Source organism: Populus euphratica, unplaced genomic scaffold (assembly GCF_000495115.2).
Source record: "Populus euphratica unplaced genomic scaffold, PopEup_1.0 scaffold171.1, whole genome shotgun sequence".
Taxonomy (NCBI): Eukaryota; Viridiplantae; Streptophyta; class Magnoliopsida; order Malpighiales; family Salicaceae; genus Populus; species Populus euphratica.
In genome coordinates this window covers 362169-371564 of record NW_011500056.1, presented here as the reverse complement: position 1 = coordinate 371564, position 9396 = coordinate 362169, and the positions used below count along the sequence as shown (strand labels likewise).

The window sequence follows — 9396 nt, the reverse complement described above, 5'->3', positions numbered from 1 at the left end:
AATTATAAATTATTGCTCTAATATGTTTAGGTCTATTTGCAAATATTTATTGGTTGTAATGTAACTTCATTAATATTATGCATTAAGTCTTTTTAAGTAATTATATAATAAAATGAAATTGAATCACAATTTCTAACCAAACACATTAAATAACTTTTTTCTCAACCTTAATTTTAACTACAGTTTTAACCAAACATATATTTTTTCAGACCAACCTCAACTAAAAACACTTTTTATAAAACTATATTTTTCAAATTACAACCACATCAAGCTACCACAATACCAAGCTACCACAATACCAAGCATACTCTTAGAAAAGAGCCGTCTTCATAAGATTTGAAAAATAAAAACTAACTTAACACACACAAATGTTTCAAAATCAGATCTATGACAGCCATGTGAAATGAATTACAGGAGTACCACCAGAATGAGGAACTGGAACAGATTATCAGAACCCCCAAGTTTAAGCTTGAAGCTTCAAAATCAGAGGTACCTGAATCCTGGGAGGTTAACCACCAGTATCTTCAATGTTTAGGAATGAGGAACTGCAAGGAAAGATTGGGCCAACAAATTGCTACCCAAAAGAAGCATCTTAGTGATCTAGTGCCGGACTGAGAAGATAAACCACCAGTGCAGGTGTTGTTGTGAATTCTCAGCTGAGACCAGTATTGTTGCGGCTGCTATGGAAGGAGTTGAAGATGTTGGAACTAGTGCTGGACCGAGAAGATGAAACTTGTGCTGTGAGTGTCGGTTAAAACCTTTGATATGTCTACACTATGCTCCAATTCTTTAAGCAAGTAATTTCATACTAAAGGAAGAAAACTTGGGAGGATGAGAACTGCTGCTACTGGTGGCGGTGAAGTAAGGTGGTTGCTCGGTGCTGCTGTGGTTGGACTGCGTTCTACCACAGGAACGGCCAAGGTGAAGCAGTTGCCTGCTGGACCGAGATGCTGCAAGAGCTGGAACCAGCTGCGCTAGACTGCTGATGGTGTTGCACAAGAGAAGATGAAGTGCTGGTGGAGGTCACGATGCTGCTTCCATGGAGGAATGGAGGTTGGGAGAGAAGGGTTAATTATGTTGATACTCTTCGGCTTGCTACGGGTGTGCTGGTGGTGAGAGTGTGTTTTGCCGTGCGTGTTTGGGGTTTCTTTTTAAACTAATTATCTCTTAAAATTTATCTTTTCGTTTTGTGAGTGCTATAACCATTTGTTTATAAATAAAACAAATTTATTATTTTTACTGGCATTTATAAAACACGTACATCAAAATAATTTAAAAATAAATAAAAAATTAAATTCAAAAATTCAAAAGCTACCCTAAATACCCATGATTCGTTTAATTAACCAACAAAAGGAACCAAGGGTTTAAAAAAAAGGTCAATCTAATAATAAATAGCAGAATATCATCAGAGAAGAAATAGAGGAATATCAGATAAGTGTCTGTCATGGATGCCACAACAATATTACTAACAGAAGCTCTCAGGGAAAAATCAATAAATTGGTAATTAATCTCTAAATGAACTTCCATGGTACACAAATTACAAATTGTATAGGCACGCAATGCACAGTGAATTACAAGTTTTGGGAATTTCAATCCCCTGAAGCAATTACATGGCCACGGACTATTGATCCACCCCTAATATGCCGATAATGCAGCCACGCCGGGTTGAATGTCAGCCCACATCACACAGAATCCTGCTTGCTTCCTTGATTCGACTGCTGATCAATAGGGTTTGCTCTGTTTATTGTCTTTCTTAAGCTGAACCTTTAACTTCTTACCGCCCAATTGGCATCCATTCATCATGGTAATGGCATTTTGAGCTGCAGCTGGTGAGTCATAACTCACAAATCCTGAAAATAAAGGCCTATCAGAGACATAGGTAGATCTCCTAATTGCAAATGTCAGGCTCAGAAGTAAAGTTCATACCGAAACATTTGCTAACACCAGTTGCTTTATCAACAAAGACCTTGGCACTTAAGACCTGACCAAATGCTTGAAAAGTATTGGCAAGCTCTTGGTCACCGAATTCTTGAGGTATATGATATATGAATAAATTAGCACCAGGTGGACCTAAGATGCACAACACAGGCATTTAGGAGAAAAGAACCACAGGAATGCAAAAAGGAGTAACAATTAACAAGGCATGGAATAATAATAATTATGTAATAAACATGCCTTCCACTTGACCCCCAGAACTTCCACTGGCAGCTGAAGATGTTGCAGAATTACAGCTCGGAACTGTGGGTGATAATGCACCAGGAGAACTACTCAAAGGTCGATGACTCATTATTGCTCCAGGATATACAATTGGATACTGAAGACCTGGCATCGTAGGATAAGCAGAGCCCATATAACTAGCGGGAGCATAATTTCTAGGGGAAATATTGAGTGAAAGGTCAGGTCTGATCCCACCACGCAGACGGTATGGCACAAGTTCATAAGCTCCAGGAGCCTACAAGGAAAACAAAGAGATGGCCATGCTCTTAACACCATTTTGATTTTAAATAGTAAATTAAAAAATGTTCGAGTTAAATGAACAAAGGTAAGCAAGATACAAAGAAGTTAGGGAGTCAAGAAAGATCCTGACAACTTCAAAAAGGTTTTGGTAACTGCAGATTCTGGGATATTTCCTGGAAAATAGAAACAGACCTGGTATCCATATCCATTATAAGGGGGAGCATATCCCATTGGCAAGGCACCAAATAATGATGGATGTTGTGAATCAGTATTGGGCATAGCTTGAGATTGTGCTTTCTGGGCCCTCCGAGCCTGCCTTTCCTTTTCTGTATCTGCCCATTTGACAACCAAAGGAACACTTGAACCCTAACAAAGCAAGAGAGCAATCAGACTGCATATCATTGATTCATGCATCCATATTAATGCCGAGCTCCAAGTTTTAAACAGGTTTACAAAGACTGGCCCTCAACCCTCAATTCTTTATAACTTACAAAAATAAATAAATATATAAAACATAAACTCAACAGGGAGAAGAAAAAGAAAACTAGTAAAAACTTGGAACTCGTTCCTACAGCATCTGTTAAGAACGCGACAAGGTCAAACGAAAGATAAGTTTCAATTTTCGATCTATCATTTGTTGTAAGAGAAAAATATATTGATATTGATACAAGTTTGTGATCGGTTTTATACCTTCATATTGTACAGCCTATTCAGGAAATACAAGTTTGGTTATTCAAGTTCAGAGAAAGCTACATAAATTATTTTGACACAGTTACTTATGCTATCCTGTCAAAAGCTCATCACCAGCCTGACCAAATAGTTAGCAAAACACCATCAAAGTGAATAAATGACAGATTTTACCAGGCAGATCCATGAGGTTACATTATGTAACAAAACCTTATTCAATGTTCGAGTTCAATTTGATAACCAAAATTGATTAAAAAGACAGGAAAAAAAAAAAAGATGACATTTCCCATCACTTTTTTAAACAGCATGGAATTAAAGTTGGGTTCTAACTAGAAAGAATAATTGCTTGAGTTTGAAAGCTCACCTCCATTTTATGCTTCCCATTGATGTCCTCCAGGGCAGCATGGGCTTGCTCTTTTGTCTCATACTTCAAAAAAGCACAGCCTGCCAATTAGTTAATTGAGATCAGAAAGAACAGTACAGTTCAGTGCTTCACAACAACAGCCAGTTAAGAAATCAGGATTATTAAAGAAAGAATACCTTTGCTTGTTTGTTGAGAACCTCTTAGTATTTGTAAGTCCTTTATAATTCCATATTTAGAGAACAAATCGGATAATTCAGCTTCAGAAACATTTTTTGGAAGCATACCAACAAATAGTTTGTGTTCTGGATTGCAAGGACAAAAAAAAATCATAATGGGACATGCTAAATTAACACTAAAATAAAAGAATCAATTAAGGCATGAGAAATTGCTGCAGGAATTCACAGTAATGATCTTAATGGCAAATAAATCAATAGTCAAAGATATTTTATTACACCTAGCCTTTCCAACTCTCCATCTGCATACTTCACTTGCAACGGACTAGATGCCTGAATTGGAAAGAAAGAAAAGGATGCATTTCAATTAGAGAGACAGTGAGATGAATGCATTAGAGCTTAATTAAAATAAGAGCACAAGTCATACAAAGCTAGCACTGATCAAGGACCACATTGCAAGTTATCAGACTATCCAACCACTGAGATATTTAACAAAAGAAGGCAGTGAGAATTAAACCCCTAAATAAAACAGATTATACAAAACCAGAAAAAGGCTAGACCTCAAAGAATCCTGATTAACTGAAATACCTAGGCCAGCAAAATCCTAGATTGCATGGCTATTCATCTATAATAACAGTGATTGAGATATGATGTAATTAACCATCAAATGTTGAAGATCAATTGTGAACATATGCTGCAATATCTAAAATATTCTAGTAATGAACTAAAAGTATCGATGGTTTTTCCATAATTATTGGCTTTACATTCAAATTTAAACTATTCAAATAAGTCTTAAGACTCCATCGCAACTTATGCCTGCAGAAAGGTTTCTTTTTTTTTTTGGTGTCACAACATCCTTACAATACATTCTTCGAAACAATTTCCATTTTGGTTTAGAATCTCTCAACATTTTCTCTCATCTACATATGCATCCTAATTTCATTTTGTGTAGAGCGACTCACCCACACTTTTCACTGCCATATCTATTCACAATTATCAAAGCCCACGCTCTCATCACCAATATCCAATATAAATGTATTGTATATGCATCATGATATCCATTTTATCAAAATCAACTTCTTTTCATCCCTCCTAAAACACCACCGTCTTTCCCATACTCTATTAGCAATATTACCACGATCTCATTGACAAAACCAGTCCTCGTTGCAACAGATTCCAACTCTAACACAGTAAAATTTACTTGTGATGCAAACATATTCTACTACTGTAAATCACCGAGGCTTGTTTTGACATGATTAATAATAATTAACTAAACAGTTATCAGCATCAGTAATCTATAACCATTACATCACAGGATCCACAGGTCACTCACAATATATCAAACACAGTAGAAACCATCCCATGTCTCCAAAGTCGACCACAGTAAGTACTTTCCATAAATACCAAATAAAATAAACTACTCAAATTAAGTCCGAAGAATTAATTAATCACATTTCATCTACAATACAATGTGGATAGAAAACAAGAAATCAGCAAGTTATAGACTGTACATAGAGAGAGAGAGAGAGATCAATTTAGAGGAAGGACTAACCCCGGGCAACGTTTTCTTATTATGACAAGCATTAACAGCCTTATCTGCTTCTTGTCTAGAAGGACATAATAGAAAACAACAACCTAAGAGAAGAGGAAATTAGGGTTGCAAGAACCATTACACACTGCGAATCTTGAATGTGAAGAATTTAAAGCAAGTATGCAACCTCGGGAAGCGCGAGTGATCTTGTCTTTAATGATGTTGACTTCGTCCACCAAAGCGAACTCTTTGAACATTGCCAGAAGCTCATCTTCTGTCATGTGCTTCGGTACTTGACCTACAAATAGCTTCACGCTCTCTTCATTATTGCTGCTGCTTGATTTCTTCTCCTTTTCACCCTCCGCCATGACCCCAAACAAATTAAATTAAACACTCCCTCCCCCCCTCCCTCTCTCTCTCTCTCTCTCTCTCTCTCTCTCTGTTCGTGTTGGTGTGCTTGGAACACACTCCGCCCCCCTGGAATCCTCCACTGGCTTTGTTTCTCTCTCCAGATTTCTCGTGTTTTTTTCTTTTTTGGTGATTTCGTCGTCGCATGGAAATTGGGGGATTCCCGGATGGCAAATTTGGATCTTCGATGGATAAATTATAAAATTAAATAGTTTCCATTTGGGCTTAGACTTTTGATTTATTTACAACACTGACCTTACAGCTGTTTCAGACTAAGTTTTTAGGCTTGGAGATGGGTGTGCTTTGCGGTGTTATTACTCTCTAGTCATGTCTATTTAACTATTTCTCAGTTTAAATTACCGTAACGCCCTTCTTCTTTTTTGTCTTTTCTTCTCTCTTGCATGGCATGGCAACCGGAGTGATTTTTCCTCCTCCTCCTCCTCCTCCCTCCGGTTATCTGAAATCTCTCCGCCATAGATAATAGCAAATCTTTTCTTTTATGTCTTTTTAGAAGACTCATCACTCTCTACCACCATTTTTGGAATTTTAATCTGAGTCTCATGGACGAAACAAGACAGCAGTGATAAGAAGTTTGCCGCGTTGTGATAAAGGCCTGAGGGCTGAGGCTCTACAATTAAAAGCGAGCAGCGTGCATGTCCACATGGTTCTTGCTTGTGCTAATTGGAGCAATGGGCAAAGAATGTCTGACAGATAGATATAATGAAAAGGACAAGTCTCAAGTCTCCCCCGTTTCTGTCTTCCCTTGCTTTCTTTCTCAAGCCTTAGGCCTTAGGCCTATGAAATAACATTTTCCCTCCTCCCTTTTGAATCGTGCATACCTACGATGACATGTCCTCAAGGTCTAATCTCCGTTCCTAACATGCCTATCATAGAGAACTCTAATTATTCCCTCACGTAATGTACACCAGCACTGATGGGCACCATGAATTCATTGTGCCCCTGAATTTTAATTCTTTTCACCCCCATTCTTTTGTTTTTGATTTTGCTATTTAAGGGCTAATTGGAGGCTAATTTGCGTAAAATTGTTAAGGAAGGATGGAATTAATAGATAGAGGACTAAAATGAAACATGCAAAGAACATGAGTGGTGTTTTCTAATTCTTTGTGAAATGTTTAACTTAGTCCTCATTCTTTACTAATTATAAGAATTGGGTCCCTTTAATTTTGTAAGTTTCAACAAAAGATCAGAATTTAAAATAGAATTATAACCAGTGGTAAAGAGACGTTTTATAAATAGAATTAATCTGATAAAATTTTATTTATTAATAAATAGAATTAACCTTTCAATTAACATAAATTAACTTTATTTTTATTTTGTAAACTTTATATATATATATATATATGAACTCAAACTCGAATGCTTTCTTTAAAGCATAACTAGAAAAAAATAAAAGGTCTAATTCATTTAAAATTCAAAGAACAACAATTAAAAAGAATACATGTGATTCATTTGTAACAAGGTCAAATTAACTTAAAATCCAAACAAAAATAAATTATACATATTGTTATTTAAAATTATATTTAGAAAAAAAATAAAACAAAAGCTCTACTTGCTAAATATGTTAAGTTAATGGATATGTTACAAGATAATTTAATATCAAGATAGAATTGACATGTAATTTTCTTAATCTACTTTGGTTTCTTTTACATATCTCTTTCGTAATCATCTATTCTCACTTTCTCAACACCATCATTAAAGGGGGAGTCGCCACATCCAATTGAAGACCAATAGAAACGATCTTCATGGTTGAAGCCACTATAATTGGCTCTATGTCAATTATCAATAATGTATTTAGCTTTCTTGGCTTTTTGCTTGTGTTGATTCTGTTAGCAGCGACGCAAGGAGATGATGCCATCAGTCTGACGTGGTTGAACGGTGACCGAAACTCACTCCTTTCTTGTTCATTGATGGTGGTAAGTTCTCTTCTTCTTCTTCTTTTCAGTATGTTCTTTTTTTTGTAAGTATTTTAAAAATATATATATTAAAATAATTATTTTTTATTTTATTTTAGATATTAGTGTATTGATATCATTGAAAAACACTCAAAAAAATCAATTTATTATATTTCAAGGTAAATACACTCAAATACAGTTGCAAACTCGATATCACATAAATACTCTAATAACTTCAATTGTTGATCGATGATTTTTTTTTTATAATTTTCTCAAGCAAAACAAGGAATCAAGGGTAACAGGGGTTAGAAAAATAACTTTAGACTCTTTTACTTTTTACCACGCTAGTGCATTGCAAAAAAACACGCAACCTATATAATTTGAATGGTGTTCCTAGCACAACAAATTGATAGACTTTAGGGATCGACTTTGTTTAAATCTCTTATCAACTTAAATGTTTATTTAAAAAAAATCTTGAAATGATATTGTTTTAATACAATAAAAAAGTTCTTCCACTTACTAACCATTAGGTTATAGAATCATCTTGTTGATTTTCTAAACTAAACCGATTCTTGATTCTTGCAACTGTAGTTCAAAATTAATTTGAGTATTGTATTAGTTTGAATATTTTCTCGAGTTTAGATCTTTGCTTTTCTATTTCTGATGAATCATAATTTATTGATATTTTTAATATTTGCTAAAAAGATATTTATTTTTGGCACAAATCCATGATGGGCTTTATGAAAGGATTTTGATTTTAATGATAGTTGTGGACTTAATTATTGGGCTCATATTAAGTGTCTTTTAGGCTCAAGCAGTGAGCTTGAGCTTAGGTGTCGAGCTCAAGCCCAGCTGCTAGGCATGTTCTTATACCCAGGGGCTTTAGCCTCGATTTGGAGCTTAATAACATGGTAAAATGTTCATAAGCATAGCGAGTGTCCCAAGCCTAATCACTTTAGTCCCTCATTAATACATGTATATGATATATTTGTCCATAATTAATACTTTTGTAAGAGATATTTGTTTCTTATTATTATTATCATGATAAAATGATGTTTTAGCCTTACCACTCAAAAAAAAAAAGATTCATGAGTTACAAATATCTATTGAATTACCTAGATAAAAAAAATTCACAATTTATATTAAAAAAACACATATATCCAAAATAAGAACAAACAACATTATTCTTAGAATTTCATGTTCTCTATCATATTTATTACTCTTTTCCTTTTCCTATATAAGATTATAGACTTAGTCCTCGAATCCCCTCTAAAAAGGACCTATGGATCAAATTTGACAAAAAAACAATATGGATATTTCTTTTAATTAAAACAAGGATTAAATTTAACAAACAAAAAAATATTTCTGGGCTTGGCTTGTTTCTTAGATATCTCTTTAATTTTTGTTTTTTTATATATATATTTTGACAAAATCTCTTTGAATTAGTTTCTTTAAATAATATTTTAATGATTCTATAATCGTTCTATTGCTTTATTAATAATTATTTATTAGCATACTAAGTTATTTTTTAAAATAATTCTCTCATTAATATAGAATGAGAATAAAAAAATATTTTTTATATAATTTTCTTAAATTTCATTTTCTTATTTATTTTTATATTTATAAGGACCCGGCTTTTTCAAAGCCAAAATTAGTGGATTTTTGTTTTTTAAGTTCTTGATACTTCTCATAATGATATTTCATGAATTAGTAATTAGATTCCCATCCTTATCATAGCATCATACATATATAGTTTTTGTAAATCAACATTCTTATAAGACGAATACACAATACATATGCCTATAATATTATTTTTACATATTCATACATTTACATTATATCATATTGATATACTCATGAATT

The 9396-nt window shown here is 34.1% G+C and overlaps 1 protein-coding gene across 3 annotated transcripts; it reads right to left on the bottom strand.

The window, feature by feature from the left end:
- Positions 1-1478: 1478 nt before the first annotated feature.
- LOC105107875 (CUGBP Elav-like family member 6) lies at positions 1479-5931 on the bottom strand. Of its 3 annotated transcripts, none has more exons than XM_011001952.1 (10): positions 5400-5931; positions 5234-5316; positions 3963-4014; positions 3685-3810; positions 3509-3588; positions 2650-2823; positions 2176-2452; positions 1927-2070; positions 1710-1850; positions 1479-1621 (listed from the first exon to the last, which is right to left on the bottom strand). In XM_011001952.1, the coding sequence occupies exons 1-9, from the start codon at positions 5578-5580 to the stop codon at positions 1723-1725; spliced, it is 1245 nt and encodes a 414-aa protein (XP_011000254.1). In that variant the 5' UTR covers positions 5581-5931; the 3' UTR covers positions 1479-1621; positions 1710-1722. The 3 variants fall into 3 exon arrangements, with proteins under 3 accessions (XP_011000254.1, XP_011000252.1, XP_011000253.1); XM_011001950.1 differs by having other exon boundaries at positions 1479-1615; positions 1686-1850; positions 5400-5930; XM_011001951.1 differs by having other exon boundaries at positions 1479-1618; positions 1689-1850; positions 5400-5930.
- Between the last annotated feature and the right edge of the window lie 3465 nt (positions 5932-9396).

Excerpts from the sequence above, each read along its gene's own strand:
- LOC105107875 (XM_011001952.1), bottom strand. The coding sequence starts at position 5,580 with ATGGCGGAGGGTGAAAAGGAGAAGAAATCAAGCAGCAGCAATAATGAA. Across the intron at positions 3,811-3,962 it reads TGGAGAGTTGGAAAGGCTAG|AACACAAACTATTTGTTGGT; the intron begins GTGTAATAAAAT and ends CTTGCAATCCAG. Across the intron at positions 1,851-1,926 it reads TGGTGTTAGCAAATGTTTCG|GATTTGTGAGTTATGACTCA; the intron begins GTATGAACTTTA and ends CTTTATTTTCAG.